General features: G+C 49.8%; 9 protein-coding genes across 9 annotated transcripts; 5 read left to right on the top strand and 4 right to left on the bottom strand.

The window, feature by feature from the left end:
* Positions 1–43: 43 nt before the first annotated feature.
* On the bottom strand, positions 44–2,320 carry SEC6 (SNARE-binding exocyst subunit SEC6; the record flags this gene model as incomplete). Its single annotated transcript, XM_041699778.1, has 1 exon — positions 44–2,320. The coding sequence occupies one exon, from the start codon at positions 2,318–2,320 to the stop codon at positions 44–46; it is 2,277 nt and encodes a 758-aa protein (XP_041552829.1).
* A 493-nt stretch (positions 2,321–2,813) lies between these two features.
* On the top strand, positions 2,814–3,098 carry MRPL33 (mitochondrial 54S ribosomal protein uL30m; the record flags this gene model as incomplete). The annotated part of the gene is made up of 1 exon (XM_041699777.1): positions 2,814–3,098. The coding sequence occupies one exon, from the start codon at positions 2,814–2,816 to the stop codon at positions 3,096–3,098; it is 285 nt and encodes a 94-aa protein (XP_041552828.1).
* Positions 3,099–3,608: 510 nt separating this feature from the next.
* Positions 3,609–5,499, bottom strand: APUU_21065S (sphinganine-1-phosphate aldolase DPL1; the record flags this gene model as incomplete). The annotated part of the gene is made up of 4 exons (XM_041699776.1): positions 3,609–4,620; positions 4,671–4,804; positions 4,866–5,343; positions 5,405–5,499. 4 exons carry the CDS (start codon positions 5,497–5,499, stop codon positions 3,609–3,611), a joined length of 1,719 nt encoding a protein of 572 aa, XP_041552827.1.
* An 859-nt stretch (positions 5,500–6,358) lies between these two features.
* On the bottom strand, positions 6,359–7,985 carry hcsA (homocitrate synthase; the record flags this gene model as incomplete). The annotated part of the gene is made up of 5 exons (XM_041699775.1): positions 6,359–7,313; positions 7,372–7,439; positions 7,496–7,576; positions 7,638–7,867; positions 7,934–7,985. The coding sequence occupies 5 exons, from the start codon at positions 7,983–7,985 to the stop codon at positions 6,359–6,361; spliced, it is 1,386 nt and encodes a 461-aa protein (XP_041552826.1).
* A 1,504-nt stretch (positions 7,986–9,489) lies between these two features.
* Positions 9,490–10,503, bottom strand: APUU_21063S (DUF4448 domain-containing protein; the record flags this gene model as incomplete). The annotated part of the gene is made up of 2 exons (XM_041699773.1): positions 9,490–10,319; positions 10,380–10,503. The coding sequence occupies 2 exons, from the start codon at positions 10,501–10,503 to the stop codon at positions 9,490–9,492; spliced, it is 954 nt and encodes a 317-aa protein (XP_041552825.1).
* Positions 10,504–11,540: 1,037 nt separating this feature from the next.
* On the top strand, positions 11,541–12,441 carry APUU_21062A (uncharacterized protein; the record flags this gene model as incomplete). The annotated part of the gene is made up of 3 exons (XM_041699772.1): positions 11,541–11,861; positions 11,942–12,339; positions 12,390–12,441. 3 exons carry the CDS (start codon positions 11,541–11,543, stop codon positions 12,439–12,441), a joined length of 771 nt encoding a protein of 256 aa, XP_041552824.1.
* Positions 12,442–13,042: 601 nt separating this feature from the next.
* APUU_21061A (aminoacyl-tRNA hydrolase PTH2) lies at positions 13,043–13,889 on the top strand (the record flags this gene model as incomplete). The annotated part of the gene is made up of 2 exons (XM_041699771.1): positions 13,043–13,472; positions 13,585–13,889. 2 exons carry the CDS (start codon positions 13,043–13,045, stop codon positions 13,887–13,889), a joined length of 735 nt encoding a protein of 244 aa, XP_041552823.1.
* A 789-nt stretch (positions 13,890–14,678) lies between these two features.
* Positions 14,679–16,697, top strand: APUU_21060A (U4/U6-U5 snRNP complex subunit SNU66; the record flags this gene model as incomplete). Its single annotated transcript, XM_041699770.1, has 1 exon — positions 14,679–16,697. One exon carries the CDS (start codon positions 14,679–14,681, stop codon positions 16,695–16,697), a length of 2,019 nt encoding a protein of 672 aa, XP_041552822.1.
* Positions 16,698–17,805: 1,108 nt separating this feature from the next.
* GOT2 (putative aspartate aminotransferase) lies at positions 17,806–19,450 on the top strand (the record flags this gene model as incomplete). Its single annotated transcript, XM_041699769.1, has 6 exons — positions 17,806–17,925; positions 17,994–18,072; positions 18,192–18,832; positions 18,888–19,175; positions 19,232–19,291; positions 19,349–19,450. 6 exons carry the CDS (start codon positions 17,806–17,808, stop codon positions 19,448–19,450), a joined length of 1,290 nt encoding a protein of 429 aa, XP_041552821.1.
* Positions 19,451–24,615: the final 5,165 nt, after the last annotated feature.

Here is a 24,615-nt window from a genome sequence, read left to right as displayed (position 1 = left end):
AAACGCCGCGCTAAGCTAAAGACACAACCAAAGCAGGTCGAAATCAACGTATCCTACTCATAAGAGTTTCCGTCCCTCGTTCGACGGACAACTCCGCAGCCTTGGCCTTGACAGCAGTGACCATACTCCGCTCAAAGTCATCTCTCGTTCTGAGAACCGTCTCGACCCACGAAAGCTGCAGATCCCAGTACTCGGTTTTGAAGTCTTCATAGATAGTAACCACCGGCGGGCCCTTCTCCGCCTCGAGAAGTCGGACCAGCCAGTCGACAAGTCGCCATTTCTGCTTGATGGGTGCAAAGGAGTCTGGGTATTTCTCGAAGAAACCGAAGACTGTGAGGACATCGTCCTTGAACTTGTCCGTGTATGGGTCGGAATGTCGACGGAATTTGACGCCCCTGTTGCGCACAGAGGAGAGGTACCTGACCAGGAGTTCGTCTGCAAGCTCTTCAACAAGGATATCTGAGAGCGACGGGTGAAGCACGGGAGAGTAATCGGCCATGTAATCATCGAATGTAGATGTAATCCGCTTCACAGCGAAATCTCCATACCATTTTTGGCTGAAAAGCTCACTGATTGCAGCACGCAAGTCGACCGAGAAAATAACGTCCACAAATTGGGAAAGGCAGTAGGTACTTAAATCGACGTAGCCATCTCGGAGAGAATCCAGTTCGGGAACCGCCCGGGAGGTCATATAATTCGGATCGACATACTGCTCGATATCGCGCCGGAATCGTGTCAAGTGTCCAAATTGTCCAGTTTCCTCATTATCGTCGATGCAGGCAATCTGGTCATTGGCGACAGCTACCAGCCAGTCTTGCAGCAACTGTAATCCGTCAAGCTGATCGCCACCAGGGGCCTTGTATTTGGCGCATTCCTCCTCGATGAGGGTCTGCCAGGCTGTTTGGCGAGTCTTCAAGACTCGGAACATCGCATCCATGATGCCCTCCAGTAGGTCAGGGCGCGAAGATGAACTAGACGCGGTGATCTGTTCGTGAAGCATTCGCCACATATCTGCGAGCGTACGAGTTCGGAAATAACCCTCGGAAGTTGTTTCAAGTGAGTCTGGAATCCGCCCTGTAAGTGCCTTTCTATCCGTCTCCATGATTCGATCCATCCATTCTTCGACGGCGTTGATGATAACATTCTGCCACCGCCGAATGAGATCGGGCTCGCGGTTATCCAGAATATCAAACTCAAGATCAGACGGCTTCCAACCAAGCTTCTTCATCTTCTTATAGTACCTCTCTCTCCAGTGGAGAATGGCAAGTAGATTGTCAGCTGGCAACTCAGGATCATCAACCAGACCAATGACGAAATCGTGCATCATGCGGTGGTAAATATCAGTATAGGTTTTGAAGATCTTCCACTTCTTCGGAATCAGAGACTGCATGCCCTGCTGTACAACAAAGAGGTCGTTAAAGAACCACCGGAAACTCTTGTCCAAACCTTCGGGGTCTCCAAAGAATTCTTCCTTGGTTTCCTCGAACTGATTCTGCGCGTAGAATTCGATCGCTTGGATGAATTTCTCCTTGTATCCTCTGACAGTCTTGGGGCCGACATTCATCGACTTGAATCGGCCAGCTAGGTCCTGGTGGTCCTTTTGCGCCTCTTGCAATGCTCTAACCGTCTCGTCATTCTTCTCCTCGTTCATCACAACGATTGCTAGTCGAACCACCATACCGGGGTTATCACTCTGCACGAGAGGAATGAGGTTCATACATAACGTCCCAAGGTGGTCGTCAAACCAGTCAATCACAGAATCCAAACCCTGGAAGTATTCCTCCAAAGTAGCCTCATTACTAGGGTCCTGCGCCCTGCGCACCTGATCCATCGCCTCGTCTCGGAAATCACGTAGTCGAGAAATCCGCATATGCACCCGGAGGAGATTAGGCTGGTCCTCAAGCTCCTCGTCGTCCTCCCGCAAAAGCTCCTCTATCTCTGCCAGATCCGTGCTAAAGTTCTCCAGTCCCTTCTTCATAGTTAAGGTCGCTTCGAAGTTGCGCTGAATCTTAGCAAGGTAGTCAATCCGTGAGAAGTCATCGACACTGTTCTGCGACTCTGCGCATAGCCGGTCGATTCCCTGGAGTTCATCTCTCGTCTTCGATACCTGGCGCTGTCCTTCCGTGAGGGCGCCGAGGCTCCGTTGAACAGATGCTAGTTGGTCTCGGAGACCTTCGCGGAGCTGTGCGTCGACAGCTGCTTTCTTTCGTGTGTATTCGGCTTTCAATCCGTTTATCTTGTCGAGGTCCTCGGGGTGTCGGAGGATGTCCTCTAAACGGGGCATAGCCACCGTCCTATCGGCGTCACCCACTGGCGCCATTTTGATCGAGGCAGAAGACCGGGGAAATAATATTGGATATCATCAACGTGAAGAAGGCATCAATTCGTCATTCCCGAGAGGAATCCCTCACGCAATCATCGTTGAATTCGGTAGATCCCCAAGTAGCACTGCGTGTCTAAAGCACCACGGCAGAATCCCACTTCACGTGACTCTCCGCCCAACGACCTCTCTAAATGGGGAAAGTCAAAATTTCCGGGCCACGAGAGTTGACCAGCTTCATTTCACACCGGTTCGCGGCAAAGAATTGGTATTTCAGAAACGCTCAACTCTTAATTCAACCGCGCATGGACAAATTGCTTTCCGTGTTTAACAACTCCTTCGTTAGCGACCCGACCGGCACGAACATACCCTAACCGGAGCCACCAACAACCAACCCCCAATCCCACGCAATAAAGCAGTCTTTGCAACGAACCCAGCTTCCTCAGTTTCGCTCCTTGTCAATTCTACGGGAAATTATAAAGAACATATCAACATGAGCTACTTCCGCGTCACCCTCGTTCGCTCCGCAATCGGTCTTCCCCGACGAACAACAGACGTGCTTAAGGCTCTCGGACTCAAGAAGCGCATGGCCACTGTTTTCCACCCCGTCTCCCAATCAACAGTTGGACAGATCATGAAAGTGAAGGAACTCGTCGAAGTTCAGGAAGTCGAAAAGCGAATGACGAAACAAGAGATGCATCTGGAGCGGAAGCCCGACCCCGGATACTATGTTGAGAGAACGTCGGCGATGGAATGGGCTCAGAAGAGGGGGGAGTAGAGAAATGGTTTATTTCTCCTCCTCTTTCTAATTTTTTTCTGTATGAATATGGACGCCCTGTGTCTGTTCTTTCTTTGCGTGTATAAATCTTTTATTGAGTTGGGTTTTATCTGGAGTTGGGATTGAGAATCGACGACATTGGTGGGTTGAGAGATTGTCACTTTGCGCGATATTCCTGTGCTGGGGAAATCGAGTTGAGAGGACAGTAATGCCGGTTACTTCAATTGCATTGAGCGATATCACTTTTGTCACTTTTGTCACTGTACTATACATACCTATATCTTCTTGTTCTAGATTTAGGGAATCTTGAACTTTCAAACACTGATATTGGTCTTTCCTAACAACAGTGGTAAAATTAATATTGAAAAGCCGGTGAGGCTATAGGATATCAATACAAAAAATAACACCCAAACACCGTATCCCCTTATGTTGAGAAGCATGACACTCGGACAATTCCAACTCTCGAATGCACATTAACAAATAACGTTTAATCAAACGTCAAGAAACCTTCTAGGCTTTGTACAGGGTGTCAAGGAATCCTTCTGCGAGGCGGCTGACGATGCTCTTATCGGGCATGCTCCCAGCCACGCCATAAAGGGCAGCAGTGTCGCCGCGTTTGATAGCATATGATTTGCCTTGGCGCTTTCGCTCTTCAGCCTTCTCCAGTTCTTTCTCAACAACCGCAATCACGTCTGTAATGAGCGTATCAACGGCAGCAGCTGTGGGGATTGTGAAAGCAACATGCATGGCGGGAGGCGATTGTAGGGCATTAAGGTGCCAGCCCTTAGAGGAAAGGTCATCAGCAATGTCGTAAATGTCAATGGCAACATTCTTGCTCTCAAATGCTATAACGCTGACCATGGGCTGTCCAACGATCTGGAGATGGCTAGAAAGGCGTGCATCCTCGTTGATGGCTGATTCAAACTTCTTCGCCGCATTGACAATGTCAAGACAGCTTTTGATATAGCCGGACTCACCCACGTTCATGAGACTGGCCCAGCAGCCTGCGATCAACGCACCTGGCCGTGACCCAGCAACCGAAGGAGACGCATAGACACCACCGGACCAGTCAGGGTAGATAAAATATTGGTGGCTGCGGTACGCCTTACTCCGGTACAATAACACCGAGTTGCCCTTCGGCGCGAACCCGTACTTGTGCGTGTCGACACTAATGCTAGTAACACCTGGTTGGCGGAAATCAAAACCCCCCTCCTCTTCGTAAGGCGATGGGAAACCAGCCTTCTTGAGATGTGCAATAATGAATGAACCCAGGCAGCAGTCGACGTGGAGAGGAATCTTATAATGGGTGGCAAGCCGAGATAGCGCGGGAATGTCGTCAACGATACCATGGGGGAAGTTCGGCGCGGAACCAACCAGCAAAACAGTGTTGGAATTGATCAGTCGTCGCACCGCAGTGACATCGACCTTGAACTCTGGGGCGGGGCATGGAACACGGTGCAGCTTCATACCAAAGTAGTTGCAGGCCTTGATGAATGCAGCATGAGCAGTGTCGGGGATAATCCTTCAAACTGTTTAGTACTGATTAAAACAAGAGAATCAGTGCAAACTCACATTTCAGGTTCTGTCACGCCTCGTTCAGCGCGCGCTTTGTTACGTGCACCCAAGCAAGCCATGAGAATCGATTCAGTGCCGCCACTAGTCGTTACTCCGGCGCCATCGGAAGGACCGTTAAACATCGCGAGGACCTGTGTCAAACAAAGTAAGCTACCATACACATATCTCAGCTTCACCGTGGGAGTAATATACCATTGCAACAACTTCGGCCTCCATTTTTCGAACGCCTGGGAAAACATCCGGATGGATGGGATTGGTGACACCGAATTGCTCGAAGGCCTCGGCCTGGATTTTGATCAGGTCCTTCCCACCATGGTACACAGCACCACTGACACGACCATCTTCCCATCGTGTGTGCTCCATATTACCAAGTTTTTCGAGCTCAGCGCGAATCTGCTCAGGCGTCCATCCTTCCTTCGGCAAAGTGAGATATCGTGTAATGCCAGGATCGTTCGGTACAAGCTTCGATTCTAGGCCTTCAATTGCAGTCGAAACCTGTTTGTCGACTTGTCCCCGAACTCCAGGGAATCGTAGAAAGATAGAGTAGAAATATAAACGGATCGCGAGTAGGATATTGCGGATGCTGCCCACGAAGCCGTAGCCTCGTAGAGAATAGAACGTCTTTCGAACGTAGCGAAACAGAAATAGGATAAAAACGATATTTCGAATTCTGTTGTACATAGTCGCATTGTTAGCACTTCAATAAGATCAGGGTATGTTCCTCCACTCACAGGTCCAGGTTCAGGATAGCCAGCTGGGCGCTGGGAGCCTTGCCATAGCCAAGCAGCTTATTCTGCAAGGCAACTGGCAGCACAGACGTCGCCATTCTTCCTCCTCGAGTAGCTCTCGTTTCCGGATAATAAATATAAGGAATATTCAATAATGGTGAGGGCGATCTTTAAAGGATAACGATACGTAGGGCAGAGAATTGGTGAAGCGGAGGAGAGGATCGGATATCGGATGTCAAGGAAATTGGATGAGCCAATTCGGGAAAGACTAAAAGACACCGGATGACGACTGTACGGAGTAAGGTAATAACGCTCGCCCTGCTTGACTCAGTGGTTAGTGCTGAGCAGCTGCCCAGATGTCAATCAATGGAAAACCCGCTGGAAACGCCAGAGGTCAGATTGCCTCGGCTGTAGGTTCCACATGCCACTTCGTCGGATTAGGCAAGCCCGTGACGTCTTATGCATCTGTCGCGCTCGGACACAAATCCACTGAATTGCATACCGGTTATACTAGGTAGTAGGTACTATCTCTACTTGCTACTACTAATAGCTTTCCAACGCCTGAGCCCCGAGATGATTATATTTGTCTCTGTACCTTTCTTCTCAATTGTAAAGCTTCAACACCGAGGCCTGCTATATACAGGGTTCACTTAAGAACCAACATTCGCAGAACACCAACCACTCTTTCCCTTTGCTTTTGGTTCAGGGACAAATAACACTTTTTAGAACCCCAAATATAACCTGAAATATCCCAGACCACACAAATAACACCCAAATCATGACACAGAACAGAAGGAAAATCCACGTCTCACTCGTAAGGAGTCGCTGGGGGAATACAATCAAAGCTCTAGGAAATAAAAAAAGAAAACATGGCCACTCTATTCCAAGTGAAAGAGTTCACAGCGCAAAGTAAAATATGCATAGGCTCGTTTCGGCAATAGGAAACGAATCGTCCGTTTAATGGGCAGCACCACTTTCGGTCAACTCCTTCTCCTTGGCAAGGAATTGGGCATGCTCATCAGCGGTCAGATCCATAAGGGGCTTGTTTTCGCCGGAGCTAAGGTTGCGGTAGTAGGCACGGATGATGCTGTCCGCATCATCAATAGCAATAGGTCGGATATCGGCAAGGGCCTTGATCTTAGCTGTGCACTCCTTGTATTGGTCATCAGTCATGTGGACGTTGAGCTGTTGAGCACGCGACTTGATAGCGTTCCAGCCAGTCAAACGAGAGGCAAAGTGAACGTATCTTGACATGCCGAAATCAGCAGGGTTGATGATCTCGTAGGTGCTAGGGTTGTTCAAGATGGCCTTGGCGTGGATACCGGCCTTGTGGGTAAAGGCACAGAAACCGGTGATGTAGTTGTTGAAAGGGATGTTGACCTCAACGGCCTCAGCGACCAGATCCTCGATGTCCTTGAGCTTCTCAAGCTTGTACTTGCTCTTGACATACTGGGGGTCGGCAACCATCATGCGGGCCATAAGACCACCGAGAGGGGTGATACCGTTACGCTCACCGATACCAAGAACGGAGGTATCAATGTGAGTAGCACCAGCCTCCAGAGCACAGTACGCGTTGGCAATCGCACAACCAGTGTCGTTGTGGAAGTGAGTTTCAATGTCGCAGCTCACAACACCTCGGAGCACACGGATGAGCTCGTAAACTTGGCGAGGAGAAGCGCAGCCAACGGTGTCAGCAATGCCAACACGGTTTACGCCAACCTGGTCGACGGCGGAGTAGATGGAGAGGAGGTCAACGAGGTCGGAACGGAAGGAGTCCTCGCTGGAAAATCGAATCTCGATGCCCTTGGACTTGACGAATTCAATGACTTCAATGGCGGTGTTCTTGATGTAGGTCATGTCCTTGCCGTGGGAGTGCTCACGGAGATACGAGGAAGTTCCAATGACAACATCACTATACAATTAATTAGCATTAAATCCGAGGAACAAAGCGAAATGTAGAAGGTTCTTACACTCCGTCAACACCAGTCTCAACAGCGACTCTAGCGTCATCCATGTGGCATCGGATGTGAGTAAGAATCTAGTTGACTTATTAGACACCGTACATGTCGACCGTCTCAAGAAACAAGAACATACCTTGGACTTCAGGCCAAGTTTGCAGATGGCCTCACAGTCAAGCCTTGACTGCTCAGAAGCACATGGGCTAGTAAGTTCGATCTACAACAAGTAATTGTCAGTAAATGGTGTTGCGGTCGAGCACTTTTCGAGAATGACTCACGTAGTCAACACCGAAATCATCCAAGGCCTTGGCAATCTCAATCTTCTTCTGGGTATCGAAGAAGGCATTGGCAAATTGTTCACCCTCACGTAGAGTACTCTCGATGATCTTGAAACGGGAAACATTGCTTAGGAAATCGGTAACGCCGACGTTGTGACCGTAAGGGTTGCGGGAGGTGGAGGGGTGAGGGTTTTGGCGGGTCTGAATAGCAGTGAAGCCGGAGTGGTCACCTTGCCAGAAGTCAGCTCTAGGGCTCTATATACAATTTAAGCCATAGCCATAACATTTTTACTGACCGTTAGTGCCATTTGTTTGCCCATTGGGCTCGTTGTCTGCACCGGGGCACATTGTGTGTGAGTGATAGCGGGGGTACGTTTGCAGATCTAATGCGAGGAAGTATGAAGTCGGACTATAGGGTGGAGTAGTTAGGGTCGAAGTCTCGAGTGCATGTGTGGGCGAGAAATTGGATGGGGAGAGAATACTGACACTCAAGTCAAGGGGAAGTTCAGGTGTTTATATATGCTCTGCAGTGAGGGAGAAGTCAAGAAAAAGAGTCATAGGCTTGGGAGGGAAGAAAAGTGGGTGGGGATGTCGAGGGCGGGCGATCTCCAATGAAGGCACAGGCGATGATGACTCCTCCGCCAGCGGCGACGAAGAAAAATTTCGCCCGCCGAGCGCTCCCTTCACCCTTGGAATTTTTCCTCTGTGGGGATCCCGCCTCAAGGTTCGTGGTTCGTCTCTTTCATATGCCCATCCAAATTGTCATCACGCAGCCAATAAGTGCGTTGTCACGTTGATTACTGCCTTATATAGTAGTCCATTATCCTAGGTGGCTTCCCCCCATTTTATCCCGTCCTGAATTGACCGACCCTTTGATGGCAAAGGTCGACTGTATAGTTGTTGTAATATCGTTACGGGTGGATACATCATCGCTATAAGTATACTATTGTGAGGATTCACTGGCCTGCCCAAGGGTGTGCCTCTCTTCACGGACGCAGTTTTCATAGTACTTACCATTAAATGTCAAATTATTTCTGCTTAAAAGTAATATTAACAGATAACTCTCTATGATTATTTTAACCTGAATCCAAAGCGGTCCTTTGGCTTCGTCTACGGAGTATAGTGGACCGATATCGGCAGGCGGTCGCATACCCAGGGAATCCTGTAATCAATTTACCAGCTTAATTAATACTATGTAGTAACAACCCAGGCCGACCAAAAATTACGTCAATTATGAGTGTCTAGAAAGCCCGCGATTGATAATCAACACTTAAATGCCAAATTCCCAGTCCATAAAATCGAGATTTTTATGATTAATTGCGTTGCAATAGATAATCGCAGGTGGAGTGTGGGCCATTGCTAACAATTTGCTCGGAGTCTACTTATTAACAAGGTATGCTGTAGTTAGTAATGGGTTTTCTCCCCAAGCTGGTTGGCCTATGAGTGTGCCTACTCCAGACGACTCACCGTTATCACTCCCACCTGTAGATCCTTCATTGGGTTCGCCCCGGGACCCCTCGAATACTTAGGTATATACAGTAGTAGTATAACCAAAGGGCGTCCAATAACGCACGAGTAACTGGAGTACAGACCGTCGCTCAATAATCAACCAATATTTTGAAGCAAAACGGGTTGTAAAACATGCATGCTAAACTTGGCACGAAATAATGCGCCTGATAGCTAGTGATCGCCTCAATGACTCATTGTCTCAAAGAATATACAATCAACCTCCCCGGCCCTGTTTCGGGGGGGGAACCAAATACTGCGTCGAGATGGCACAGTCAACTCCTTCCTTTCCAAATTGCTGACCTCTCGAGGCAAGGGCAGCTAGGATACATGGTTATGTGGTCACTCATCCAACCCAACTTTTCAATCTCGACACATCCCGTCTGAACGGATAGCTGCCACCGCGTTCGAGATCATGATTGTACCTCTCCAAGCCCGTGCCTTCAAGCAGCCCCGTCTCAATATCATTTGGGTACCTCTTCGAACCCGCAGAGTCATCAGAGCCACTGCTCTCTTTCATGTCGCTCTTCAAACGCTGGGGTCTAGACTTTCCAATGCCGTACCCCCTCTTGCGAGACACCCAGAAGGCGCTACTCATGATTGTGTCTCTGGATTTCCGCATTGAAAAGACTAGGGTGGCCACGACGATGATCACGACAACTAGACTCAGAGGGAGGCCGATGCACAGGGCTAGCTTATTGAATCGTGGTGGCGGGGATGGTTTATAGTGCTCCACGGGTCTAGGGCGAAGCGTAATGGTTGGGCCTTGTCGGGCACTCGCCCTGCGGTCCAAGGTGGAATCAAGCTCAATAATGTAAAGCGTCAATGTATTACTTTGTTTCCCCTGAAGCCACTCTTTGCTCATATGGAGAGGGATATAACCATAGCTGTTATCAGTCTTTTCAGAAGTGAATGCAGATGACCCCTCTAGCAAGTCGGAATATCTCAGTTCGATTGTGATAGTTGCATTTAAGGGGTAAAAATCGGCATTCCATGTCACATAGTAGGTTGAATCGACTAGGACATCCGCACCATCTTCAGGGAGACAAAACGGGACAAAGGATCCTTTTAGGTCGGTACAGACGGGAAAATCACCAGTTGAGAACCGGTTCGATGTGTTCGCCGGTGCCGTGGAAGCATTATGGTTAGCGATGGAAATGTTCGCAAGGCTGGTACCTTGAGAGTGAGTGGATTAGAATTGAGTGTCATCCCATCGTGGAGGTTCTAACTACGAACCGAAGTCGAATCTCGCTCCCGTTCTCACAACTGCTCCAAGAGCACAATTCGACAGCCACGCGAAAATAGGTATCAGCGCCTTTAAATCCCAAAGGGGGCCATGATGAGCCCGTTGACGCTGCATAATAGATGCAAGGAAGTGATATGTCGAGCAATAACCCGACAAAGAATAGAAGTGCAATTTTGCTGCAGCAAGATAAGATGATGTCCCAACATTAAATATCGCGTCATGTCAGAGGCTATCCGGAAGGGCCACGTCCAGTTGCTATGCAATCGGCATCCTGTGTGGTTACTCAACGGCGGTTGAGGAAGGAGCCACAAGGTCCAGGAAGGAACCACTAGGGCCTAGGAACACCTGCCATACGCATTGTAATGGGATATCTAGGTTCCCATCCTGACTTCCATACTCAGCTTCATTCCGAGGTAGAAGCCCTGGAAAGAGGATCGAGCCTTGTGGGCGGTTCAGTATTGATCCATGTAAGCTGTGAATTTGGTTGACTTTCATTCATGGAAAAGCCACAAGAGGCTCGCGAGAACAATCCATGATCAGCCTTGGAGCCTAGAGGGGCATTGTTTCCGGCACAATGGTTAGATAAGTTCAATTCGTCAAGTTTCCTCCACTCTGACATCGAGCGAGAGCTGTTTATCGATAAAGGGAAATCCAGCTCCAATAGGAGCGCAAATAAACAGGAGGGCATAATCGACTCTGCAATCGAATTGGAATGAAGGGGCAGTTTCAGGTAAATACGCAATGTTAATGTCGAGAAAGCCATACTGAAGAGTATTTTGCTATTGTCCGTTTTTGTCGTCGAGAACTCCAACGACTTCGATGTCTTGAAAAGTGTCCATCCACTACTTCGAGGGTTTCGAGAATCTCGGGTTCCCCGCTCTGGACCTGCAAGTGCGAGTCGCGCGTTGCCGTTTATAGTTTAGGCCAGTTGTCGCGCGTAGTCCGTTCATCGTGGCTCTTTCGTTTGATCAACTCCAGCTCCCTTTTGTCCCCAAGCTGCCTGCTGTCTGTACTTTGGCCTTTTAATCAACCCATCTCCCAAAGTGCGCCTGTCGCCTATATAATCAGCCCAGGTTTGTATTTTCATCAAAATACCCTTCCAGCTTGATAGCTTCTGCCTACTAACACGTGTCTCTCCCATTACCAGCATTATGCGCTTCATCCCCCTTCTCGCCCTCCTCCCAGCGCTCGCTGTGGCCGAAGAGCAGGTCCCTCTCGCGGACCGTGTCCAGGGCTGGTTCGACAAAGCCAAGTCTTATCTTCCCACCGCCACCCCAGTCATTCCCGTCGCTGAGAAGGTCGCCGACATCCCTAAGAAGATCATCCAAGAAAAGGCTGTTACCCCTTTCAACGCAACCAACTGGCAATCGCTCCTCGAACCGACATCGACCTCTCAAGACTGGCTAGTATTTGTTACCGGTGGAAACAAGACTTGCTTTGGCCGCTGTGGCAAGGCTGAAAAGTCGTTCAACGTGAGTGCGCCTAGTTACTCTACACGAAAAACACACAAACGACCACTGCAATAAAACATGGACTAATCACTTACTGATAGGAATCCGTTCCCCTCTTTGCTGTTGACCCGACTTCTCCCAGTCTTGGTTACCTCGACTGCGAATCAAACCAGCTTCTCTGTTCCGCCTGGTCCGCTGGTGCTCCATCCGTCTGGTACTTCAAGGTTCCACAAGCTCAAGCCGTCGAGGAGCGCCCATCTACTCCTCTGCACATCGTCTACGTGAACTCGACCACGGTCACCCCGGAGACAATCTACAAGATTCATTCCGAAAAGAACTACGAGAACAGACCCGCCTATGAGGGCGCATTCCACCCGACAGATGGCTGGCTCGCTGAATATGGCCTTCTTGTGCCTCTGGGCTACGTCATTTACGGCTTTGGAATAATCCCTAGCTGGCTTTTCATGATTGTTATCAGCATGGGCAGCCGGACAATAATGTGAGTTTTCCATATGCTCGTATGTTACTGTACGCTGACATGAAAATTAGGGGCCGTCGCCTTGGGAATACCGGAGCAGCTCCTGCCGGTCGTACTGGTTAGTCTGCTTGTCGCAAAGTTGTGTGTGCTATTTTCCAATACTATGATGACGGGATGTACATATATTACACCACCCGTACCTTCTGCTGGTCTGATAATCGAACCACGCCAGGGGTTTTGGTTAACTTTACATCCTCGGCTTCACGGTATTGTTTTGGATCTTTCAATTTATGAGACTGTCTTAGTAAAATAAAATAGCGGAGCGTTGGTTTACATGAAGTGAATAGCATAAAAACATGTCTGTCTACAGTTCTCATTTTTCTTCCCGATTGATAGGTAAACGTGATTGCTCAAATAAATTCAAGATCCAGCCGCAGGACGCACCAAGCACCAAGCACGCGCTTCTTACTACTTTTTTCTTACAGAGTAATTACCTAGGTACCTTACCTACGGGAGGTCCCCTATTCGAGCGGCCAATTGGAAAGTAGTTGCAAATCACGTAGTGCGATTAGATGCAACCCTCAAGCGTCTAAGAACTGCGTTAAGAGGGATGTCTATTATTCCGAGGTATAAAATATTAGCCCGTTGTTTGTCTGTATATTTCATGTCCTGGGGAAACAACATGAAATTTTTATAGTTGTCTGTCATGGTTGGGTTTGTTCCGATGCGGAGCGAACAGCGGGTGGAAGCTCGTTCCGCTCTAAAATACATATCTGCTCCGCACAAGCTTTATCAAACTTCCTCTTTTCAACACTTACCACATACTCCCACCACCAACATGGCAGAACTCGACCGCATTCCCCCATCAACAACGACTTATGTCATCGCCACGGCCATTATTGCCGGAGTAAGCGGATATTTCCTCGGACAAGGGGCGTCGCTGGGCCTGTTCTCGTCAAAGGAGAAAGAGGGTTGGCCGAATAGCTACAATGTGAAGGTGCACCGGGGATCGTCGGACGAAGAAGATGAGACTGAGGAGGAGGAAGAAAGTGAAGAAGAGGAGGGAGATGGAAGCGAGCTGGCGAATTTCGAGAACAATAATGAGGAGGTCAAATTGGTGCTCGTGGTGAGGACGGATTTGGGGATGACGAAAGGTACGGGCATTTCCTTTCTCACTCGAACTTGTTCTAGAGCAATGGATTTTCAAGCATTGAATGGACGCTCTCAAAGGCATGAGAAACAACAGCTAACACCCGTCCGATACAGGCAAAATCGCAGCCCAGTGTTCCCACGCAACTCTCGCTTGTTACAAATATCTCGTCGCAAACCCGTCCAGCTCTACGATCCTGCGTCGCTGGGAGCGACAAGGTCAAGCGAAGATTGCGCTACAGACCAAATCGGAGGAGGAAATGGAGTTGCTGCAGGCGCAAGCCATAAGCCTTGGGTTGTGCGCTCGCGTCATACAAGATGCTGGACGCACCCAGATCGCTAGCGGTAGCAGGACAGTGCTTGGAGTTTTGGGACCGAAGAGCGTGGTTGATAATGTGACGGGACATCTGAAGCTGCTATAATTGACATACATACAACCCGGTATGTGGTTTTGAAGGTCTTTACCCTTCTGGCTAGGTGTTTGGAGTTGGGACACCCACGATATGTAGAATATACCCTTTCAAAGCTTCTTCAACATGCCATGCTTGGAAGAGCATGGACACTCAAAAAACATACAGCCCATCAAAGGCTCTACAAACTATATAAAGCTGCTATCGTAAGAGTAGAAAAGGAGATGTTGGCAAGCCATGGTTTCTCCCTAACCTCATCGGCCAACGGCCAGATCGGTGAAGGGAACAGGAATATGACGCCGTCGACACCGGGATCTCCAGCCGAGCTCACCAGAGGGAGCTCAAGACTGGAGTGAACACCCCAATGCCAACATTTAATCTGAGATCTGTCGACCGGAAAATAATGACACCAAGCGTGAAAAATGGTGCCTCCTTGGGTCGTCGAACTGTCCAGCAATCAACCAAAACGCAAAAGAGACAAGCTCAATCACGATCAGGATCGCTGAACACAGATCCGTGTTTGTTCGGTTCATGAAGAGAGAAGAAGAAAAAAAAGAGAGGGAAAATTTCCGCAGCGGCCAATTTATGGCTCGCGCTAAGTCGGCGCTAAAGAATTAATTGGCGCTAAACCTTACCGAGAGCTACTGCTTATGTAACGAGGCCTAGGCGCCTGAGCCTCCGAGCGGAAAGTGGCTAGTTACCTTATCACAAAGACATCGGATTAATTCTTTCAGCGCATTGCTTCCACCGACTCCCCAGTTCCAGCTGGTCTTGTCTATCCCAAGTTTCTTGGTTGAAAAAATGGCGGACGCTATTTCCATCGAGCAGAACAACAAAATCCGCGCGGCTTTGGGCCTGAAGCCTTTGCCCGTTCCCGGTGCCGACGAGGGTCCGTCCTTCAAGGAATCCAACGACGACTCTTCCGACGAGGAACCAGCGAGCACGATAGAGACCCGCGAGGCTGCGGCTTCGGGTAACTGGCAAAAGCTGCAAGATGAGGCTGAGGCAAAGAAGAAGCGAGAGGAGAGGAACGCGGCTATTAAGAAAGCGCGCGAGATAGCACAGCGGAATGCGAAACTTGAAGGATCGACACTAGGAGAGAGTGCGGATGCGGGAATGGACACTAAAACGTGGTTACTGCAAACGAAAAAGAAGCAGAAGAAGATCGAGAGGGAACGGGCGCGCAAGCTGGCGGAGGAGTTGGAAGAGCGACAGCGCGTGGAGGAGTATACGGCTTCTGATCTTGCTGGTATCAAGGTCGGACACGAGATTGGGGAATTTGGCGGAGGGGAGGATCATGTCCTTACGCTCAAAGACACGACTATTGATGAAAACGAAGAGGAGGGGGATGAGCTGGAGAATGTTGATTTACGGGACAAAGAGAAGGCCGCGGAGAGACTGGAGATGAAAAAGCGGAAACCCGTATACGATCCGACCGAGGAAAATTCTGGGATATTGGCTCAATACGACGAGGAAATCGATGGCAAGAAGAAGAAGCGGTTCACACTGGACGCCAAGGGATCTACTGTGGAGGAACAAGAGGCGCGGCGACAAGAGGTTTCTAATAAACTGAAACGGAACATTATCAGCCTCGACTTCGAAGCTGAGACTCCTACTTCGGATTACATGGATGTGAGCGAAATCAAAGTCAAAAAGCCCAAGAAGAAGAAGGCCAAAACCACCAAGAAGAGATCCGCCCTTGACGATGATGATATCTTCCCAACGGCAGAATCTTCGGAGACTCTGAATGGTGCGTCGTCGATGGATGTTGACACTGTTAACGGCGCACCGGCGCCTGCGCCTCGCAAGAATCTAGATGAGAACGTTTCATTTGTGGATGACGATGATTTGCAAGCTTCTTTGACCCGCCAGAGACGAGCCGCACTTAAGAAGCGACAAAAAGCGCGACCCGAGGACATCGCACGGCAGCTCAGAGAGGAAGAGTCTCAGACTCCGATGGATGTTGAAACCCCAGACGAAGAAGAGCCGGGCCTAGTCATCGATGAGACCTCGGAGTTTGTTTCCAATCTACAGAAACCAGTTCTGCCAGAACCTCGTGAGCGCCGAACAACCACGCCGGAGAGTCCTCGCCCTCGAACCGAGGAACCGGAGGACGAGCAGCCTGTAATTGAAGGCGGCGATGTGGACATGGAAAGAAGCTATAATGATATCGAGGATGGGGAGGATCTCCAAGAGCGTCTCAACCGTGAACAATCACAGGCCGAAGCACCGATCACGGGCACTGGATTGGAAGAGGAAACCACGCTGTCACAAGGCCTGGGTGCTACGCTTGGGATGCTCAAGAAGCGTGGTCTAGTGAAGGAAACAGACGCCGCAGAGTCGAACTCGCTTCTCCGCGATCGCAATCGTTTCATCTCAGAGAAGAGCCGCATGGAGACGGACGCGGAAAGACGTGCGCGCCAGCAACGTGAGCGCGATCGAGCATCAGGAAAGCTTGATCGCATGTCTGCGCGCGAACGAGAAGAACACGCGCGGTGGGAGAACAAGCAGCGAGACCAGCAAGAAGCTCGGCACATGGCTGAAGTTTTCAACAAAGAGTACAAACCCGATGTTCAGCTTAAGTATATTGACGAATTTGGTCGCTCGATGAACCAGAAAGAGGCGTTCAAGCATTTGAGCCACCAGTTCCACGGCAAGGGCAGCGGCAAGATGAAGACCGAGAAGCGATTGAAGAAGATTGAAGAAGAGAAGAAGAGCGAGGCCATGAGCACACTTGACAGCAGTCAACACACTGGAATGAACAACGCCGTGGGCGCGACTGCACGGAAGAACCGACAGGCTGGCGTTCGATTGGGCTAGATAGTTGGTTTTACTACATACGCATATACTCATACCCGAAAGCTCCATGAGCATACATTGTACAGTTGATATCAATATTTATTCGAATTACACCGGAGAGCATAGTCTATTATTGACCCAGACTGAACCATTCCCCATGATCTTGAGGTCCTTAGCTACGATAATCCACGGGGTTTAACCCTGCGGGCGATTCCGGAACCGCACGCGATTCGCATGGCTCGGGTCTGTACCGTCCGACCTCAAGTCACTTCTCTCATCCCCGTGCACGGCTCGGGGGCTCAGCTAGTCGAGCTGCCTAGGCTTCTCCTGATTTTCGCGGTGAGACTTGGCGTGTGGGGGAAATTTAACCGATCAAAAGCTCTCGGGTTTGGATCTTCCTAGGCAACGGGCCCGAGTTTGAAATCAAGCCATGGAACCCAACTAGCGCAGGCCTTCAATTTTGCCGGCACCAGAGGCAGAATATTTTCGAATAGAGTGGTATGCAGTACAGAGTAGAGACGGGACAGAATCCGGAGGTCAGCTGCTTGTAAAGTCGGGAAGCAGCCGAAGAGGATGTTCTAACCTCTGGGGCAATTTGCGCTGTCAATCAGTCAGGGCTCTTTTTACCCCAAATCCTGTGAGGGGGAGGTGCCAAAAAGAGTTCACCGGGAGGCCTGCACTCTGGCGCAACCGACTCGAGTCTCTTCCTGCTCCTCCCGCGCTGTGCTGCCATTTCACTCAGTTTGGAGATGCTCGCGTGGAGATGCGGAGATGACAGGATACGATGTAGGAACCCAACATAGACAAATTTCAAGGGTGTAAATAGCCCAAATAACCCAGAATCGGCCGGGATTGGAGTCCCGTCGAGCATAGATCGGATGCGCGCAGTCGGCGTTTTACCCGCGATCGGCCCATTGCCCAAGCAGCAGGTTCACATGAGTCAAAGAAAATACTCACACAAAACACTACGCAGCACATCTCCGACACTAGGCCAGCCAGCTATTTATCGCTCCCTTGCTGACCGATCGTCCTCTTCTCACTCCCCTGGTTTCTTTGCTCTTTTCCTTTTTGATAGCTCTGTGTCCTGTCTACCCCGGTTTTCCATTCTTTATTTCAATTGATAGCCAACATGCTCTCTACCCTCAGAATCGCTGGCCGCAAGGCTGCCACCCGCGATGCTAGCATGCGCACTGTGATCGCTGGCGCCAGATACGCCTCTGCTTGGTCCAACGTTCCCCAGGGCCCTCCTGTAAGCTTGAACTTCAATTAGCGCCGTCGAAACGATGCAGTGCCTGACAGCGCGGTTTTTTTTTTTAGGATGCCATTCTTGGTATCACCGAAGCCTTCAAGGCCGATTCTTTCAACGAGAAAATCAACCTCGGTGTTGGTGCTTACCGTAAGGAACCCCCGAAAGGATCCGCTCGATCTCTGCTCGAGCTTTTTCATCGACTTCCATTGAATTGATGATTGTGTTTGCTATATGTACATCGCTAACCATACTTTTGCTTACAACAGGTGACGACCAGGGCAAGCCCTTCGTTCTGCCCTCCGTTCGTGCCGCCGAGGACAAGGTTGTTGCATCGCGTTTCGATAAGGAATATGCTGGAATCACTGGTATCCCTTCCTTCACCAAGGCTGCCGCTCAGCTGGCCTACGGCGCCGACTCTCCCGTCCTGAAGGATGACCGTCTCGTTATCACCCAGTCCATCTCCGGTACTGGTGCTCTGAGAATTGGTGGTGCTTTCCTCGATCGCTTCTACCCTGGCGCGAAGAAGATCTATCTCCCCACTCCCAGCTGGGCCAACCACAACGCCGTCTTCAAGGACTCGGGCCTGGAAGTTGAGAAGTACCGTTACTACAACAAGGACACCATTGGCCTTGACTTCGAGGGCTTGGTTGCCGACCTCAAGGCTGCCCCCAGCAACAGCATCGTCCTGCTCCATGCTTGTGCCCACAACCCCACCGGTGTCGACCCTACTCAGGACCAATGGCGTAAGATTTCCGACGTCGTGAAGGAGAAGGGCCACTTTGCTTTCTTCGACATGGCCTACCAGGGTTTCGCCAGTGGTAGCGCCGACCGCGATGCTTTTGCTCCCCGATACTTCGTTGAGCAAGGCCACAACATTGCTCTGTGCCAGAGTTTCGCTAAGAACATGGTAAGACTCGAGTGTTTTTTTGTTTTCTGTGATTGCATGCTAATGTAAGCCGTAGGGTCTCTACGGTGAGCGTGTCGGTGCTTTCTCTCTCGTTTGCGAGTCTGCCGAAGAGAAGAAGCGCGTAGACTCCCAGCTCAAGATCCTTATCCGTCCCCTCTACTCCAACCCTCCCGTGCATGGCGCCCGTGTTGCCTCGACTATCATGAACGACCCCTCTCTCAACCAGCAATGGCTCGGTGAGGTCAAGGGCATGGCTGACCGTATCATCGAGATGCGTGCTCTCCTCAAGAAGAACCTCGAGGATCTTGGCAGCAAGCACGACTGGTCACACATCACCAGCCAGGTACGACATCCCTGATCTGACTTGGAGGCGCCTATAAATACTGATTTTTACCCCAGATTGGCATGTTCGCCTTCACCGGCCTCAAGCCCGAGCAGATGGACGCCCTTGCTAAGGAGGTATGCATAAAGCCACATCCCCACGGGTAGTTGTACTAGTTACTAATATCAGAGCAGCACTCCGTCTACGCCACCAAGGACGGTCGTATCTCAGTGGCCGGTATCACCACTGGCAACGTCAAGCGCCTGGCCGAGTCCATCTTCAAGGTGACCGGTTAGATTGAAGCAAAAGGGAGATAGAGAGGGCTAGATTGGCTAAGAATTAAATATGTCTTGGGGAGGCGGGAGACTTTTTTTTGTACTGATATCCGTTTTTGTTCTATTAGCATATTATGGACACGTTTTAAAACATTCAATTTGGATGACAACTCTAATTTAACTGAATAATTTATCCATTGGTCGTCTGTTGCCTGATATCAATATCCAGTATTAGTTGTGACTCGAGGTTTCTTATAACCAAAAGCTATAAGGATAGCTATGACTGATCCCGCGAGGGTACTCTCAATAATAACGAACAAACCGCAACAAACAGCTAAGTAAAGAGGTAGTACCTATATCCATTACCTTACAGGCTTACACCGAACCCTGATGGTCTGCTTATCGGCTAGTTCGATTTCCAATCCCCCGATACGAAAACATAATATTCCTCCATAAGCGACGATGCTGCATTAAGAAAGAGAACGAAAAGGAAAGGATATTATCGCAACTCAGCACTTACAGTGCCTTACAGGCTTACACCCATGAATAATTCATAAGTACGATGGGATCCATACCTCCAGCTAGTACTAAGTAATACTGGGCCGTCCATCCAGTTTAGGCAGCTACTATGACCCGGCCAGGCGGCTGGGGTGCACCGTGCCGGTGTACTTACTGATAGGGCAGGAAACTACACATTACTTACCTAGCTTAGTGTGCAGTGTACACTGCACTGCGCCTAAAAATAATACGTACTATTCTTGGACCCATCGCATTATTCCAGCCCCTGGGGAGAGCGAGGTAGCGGTGATGGATAATATGGATCCTTTTACGTGGTTGGGTACGTGGCCGTGGTTGACCGACTCTCGGTGGCTAAGTACTAAGTAGTACTGTCGCCTGTAGTTAGGTACCAGGTAGTACTATTCGTATGGTATGGTAGGACGGAAGTACTTCGGCAAGGAGAACATACGAGCCACGAGATCATCAGGTGGCTTTTCAACTGTCGCGGTGAACGTTCAGTTGTTACTTGTTACCTGCCTGGGCCTGGACTGGTCGCTGCACCGGACAGGAAAAAGGTCGGTAGGACAGGACGATCAACGTGAGGCGCAGGAATTGATCCCAGCCTTGAACGTTGAGCTTGGGGGCTGCGGGCTGCGGCGCATGGGCGAGGGAAACGAGAAGAGGCGTGGGTGCAGATCGTGGTTTCTTGTGGATTGTTGGATGGTGAGCGTACGAGACGGCATTGGATCTTGCCCAGTTATCCTGAAATTCAGGGTGTTCGCTATTTGAGTAATTTGACTTGCAGAGTGAGCCAGGGGTAACTAAGTACACGGGCGATCTACTGGCACGTTTCAGAACACGGCGCCGAATCGTCCATTTGAGAGCAGTTTCACAGCATAAACCCTACGAGGTAAATAGACTGACTGGATTGCAGGGAATTATTCTACGTACATGTGCTCCGGCTTCTGTAACGTTGATCGACTTCTGTAAGTAACAATATTATCATGCGCGTTATTGTTTCTAGTCTTTACGATCTTCCAGCAGTACGTACTGGTATTATGAATGTGAAACCGGCGAAATAAGTACTCAGTAAAACCTTCATTTCGTCCACAGCCCAAGTAATACGAGAGATGCGTTGGCACGTTGTCTGCTCGTTTCCTCGCGTTACATTACCAATCATGAGGAATACTCCGGTCCGCTGGTAAGGCCGTCAATGATGCGCTGGATCTGCTGGGGAGATTTTCAGCTGTCCGTTGCTGGGCTGACCTCCCCTGGCTGCGGATTGGGACCATGGGGACTTGGGGCTGAAGAGGAAGCGAGAAACCTGAAGAGTCAGGTTAATAAGAGGTAGCCAGTTCGTCCACAAGAAATAGATTCACGACTAAGAATAGCCAGTAATTTACTCGTGTTGGGCAAAGGAAGCGCAGTTGTACAGGGTGTCAGAGTAGGGTCTAGACGGATGCTCCAAGGTAAGGCATGCGCAGTACATGTTTGTCGGTTGGTGTCATCGTACGCATATTGTTCATATTTGAAATGGCAGAGATGATTGAAGACCCGAGGATGCTCTGCAAGACCAAAAAAAAAGCACGAGTTCAATATGACAGCGATGGAGGGTAGGAACACTTGGGAGGAGCGCTCATCTCGTTGCTTCATCGCACGTGAATCTTCTTTTGACCCCGGGCGAACACAGCCAGCCATCCCGGGCGCAAAGACGAAATGCGTGGGCAAAAGCCAGCTCGATTGATTGTCTCAGCAAAACGGTGTTGTAGTCGGTTCGCATTTCCACTTCTATCCTCCAGGTCGAAACGAGTCCGCTACTGGGTACCTTAAGTCGACTTACCACCAAGGTGCCAGGCCGCATGGATTTGGCAGGGTCCTCAGCAATTCACAATCACCGATCACGACCTTGCTTTCTGCACAAGCTCGACGCATGAGGCGCATTACGCGCATTCCTCAGGTTGCTCCACTGCTCTTTTTCTTCTCTGGGCTTCCCCGGTTCCTGTCGGAACGGCCCTCTGCCCTTCCTCGTTTGACGCGGGGGCTCGAAAAAGGAAACAGCATTACCAATGGAGCCCAGTATCATAGTTAGTTAGTAGTTATGTGATGTGTATCAAGAGCGTAAAGGAAACTAGGTCAAGATCTTCGAATGAAGTTGTCTCTTCAGCAAATCTTGGAAATCACTGCTATCCCTTCATTACTGAACCGTAATGGGTCGCAGGCTGGCCCAACCCCGATCTCCTCACCCGGTCAACTGGGAGCCAATTATTTCCTGTGCGAACTTTCTTTCCTTTTTTGCTTTCCTTGTTCGGCTCTGAGTCTGGGGCCTTGCCTCCTCATTTTTTTTTTTTTTTTTTGCTTTTTGGACCGAAACTCAGACGCTTCTCTCGTGATATTTTGGGGCCCTCCACTGGCCTCCACTGGCCCTACAGCTTCCGTTGGGAGGGCCGGGCACACCCGTGTCGCCCGACTTTAGCGCGCGAGCCGTACTCTGTAATACTTGTAACATGACTGATTCATTCTTATTAACTATTTGCACCTCAGTCGCTGCCACTTGTCGGCCAAAAGTGAGGAGGCGCTCCCGTCCAATCGATCCTCATCGATTTTCCGGTGGAGCGATCACCATATTTCGCCTGGGATAGGGCTGTTTTGGGTGATGGCTAGGTTTGAGGAGTCTACTGGAGATCTTGGGCTTGGACTCTCCCGTATCACGGTCCTGAAGATCATCGTCATCCTGTTTTCCCGGCGCGGATGGCTATCCGTAGATTGAATAAGTAACTAGAACTTGTCAGAGTCTTGGAGTGCTGGTGGTGGCAAAAGACAGGGTGCCAGGGTGGGTTTGCTTATGCTGCTAAATTGTTAGATCGATGCCCTTTCTTGTACTTATTTAACCCGACATAGCAACTCCGGGTTATTATTTCCACGGTGATACACTGGCATGCTGAGCGCTTTGCCATTTAACTCCCGGAATTGATTCGATATCACGTTATGGCTGCACGAGAAGTCGATGAGTATCGGCTCGATACATCTCACAGACAGAGAAGGTAAATCTGCGGTTGGCTATGCGGGTGATCTACCATCGATGGACGATCCGCGACGATTGTTGGTATTTCGGTATTAAACATCGACATCAGATTCCAAAATTGTCGATGTCTGTCACCAGTCGATTTTGTCCATGATCTTGGTCCGGTTGAAAGCGTCGGGGCCTTTGTAAATTGGAGTCTGGAGCACGGCGCGCATTCGTGGTGGAAACGGTTGATTTCAAATGATGCCGCGACGCGGAGGATAGCATGAGCTTCCACAAGGTCGGCCGAACATCGCGCACTGGGCTCCTTTTCATTTTTCCGCCGTTGGGTCTCTTTCCGTTTGGTTTTGTCCGTCGAGTAGTTGGTGCAGATGCCTGACACCTGCGGATTCCGGGTCCCTTTCTTCCACGACCTGGATGTGGGAGAGCTCAGGATGAACCCCACCCAGATAGGAAAGAGCAGTCGCACGACGTGACCTTGACCATCACAACCTCAGGCACAAGTCTGTAGTCAGCTCTCTGTCTTCGATTCCCTCGAGTCTCGGGGTCCTAACAGAGTCAAGCTCAGCTTCATCGTGCTCTATACTTAGATAAAAGCCATAGCCACTGCACCTGCCGTGCCTAGTCGTGGCTGAGCATGTCATAGCTTCTTAACCGTCCGTGGTCAATTGGCCTAGAGTGCGTCGGGTGCCGAGATCGACAGCAGAGGCTGAGACCTTCTTAAACGGCCACGGCCTTTTTATCAAAATACCACGCTCATCCACTTCAGCAGAGCCACAACATGCCAGAAACGGCTGGCCTCCGCGATACAGAAATACGCCGGGAAACCAGATCGCGTGCATGCTTGCTGGTAAATTTTGTATCAGCATAGACCATTCAAAGAATCGTCCAAACGGCATTCCAAACTCCTCGTTGGCAGAGCCGTCGGGACGTCACTTCGGAGCCGGAACCCGTCATGGTCTTACAGAAGGATGGTTGGTTGCCCAGTTCTTCAGGCAGGGTTCTCCGATTTCTGGACTCGTTTCCCCTCACTCTTTCCCAGGCCCACATTGCCAGTATCAAAAGTGAAATGTAGGATGGGATGGTTCTGTTTGTTACATTCAAATTAGCACACCTTATTATCAATATCCCGATAGAATAATTAGAACAATGAGTCAATGACAACTCTCATACATGGATCAATGAACCTGGTGGTTCACGGCTCCCGGGTAGAGTGGGGCCAATGGGTGGTACAGTTTGGGCCCTTTGGGGGTTGTTCCAGCTGTTACATTTGTTATACTCGTTACAATCATTACAGGGGCTGGATGGGCCCTGGCCAAGGAACCGGGTGACTGACAGATCACGCTCCGATCTCGATGCATTGAAAGCCATTCTGGCCCAAGAGATCAAGATCCAAGGGATTCAGGAGATCAGAAAGAGATATTTGAGTCTTTACTTGATTATCTCATTGTTATTTCTTAAATTAATGGTGGCGGTTTTGTTGTGCCATCGGTTTCAAGAGTCACAAAAGGCCGCATTGTGCTGCGGGTCAATCATGACTGACATGCGGAACTGCGTAATTAATTATTCTGGGCTCTGGGTCAAGTCTTCACGGCTGCCCTCCTCAATTAGTGCAACCATCAGGACTCCAGAAGTCACGACCGACTCCATTAAACGCGCCGCTCCT

The sequence above is a fragment of the Aspergillus puulaauensis genome, chromosome 2, assembly GCF_016861865.1.
Source record: "Aspergillus puulaauensis MK2 DNA, chromosome 2, nearly complete sequence".
Lineage (NCBI taxonomy): Eukaryota > Fungi > Ascomycota > Eurotiomycetes > Eurotiales > Aspergillaceae > Aspergillus > Aspergillus puulaauensis.
The sequence above is the reverse complement of the archived record's forward strand: the minus strand, read 5'-3'. Positions and strand labels throughout refer to the sequence as shown.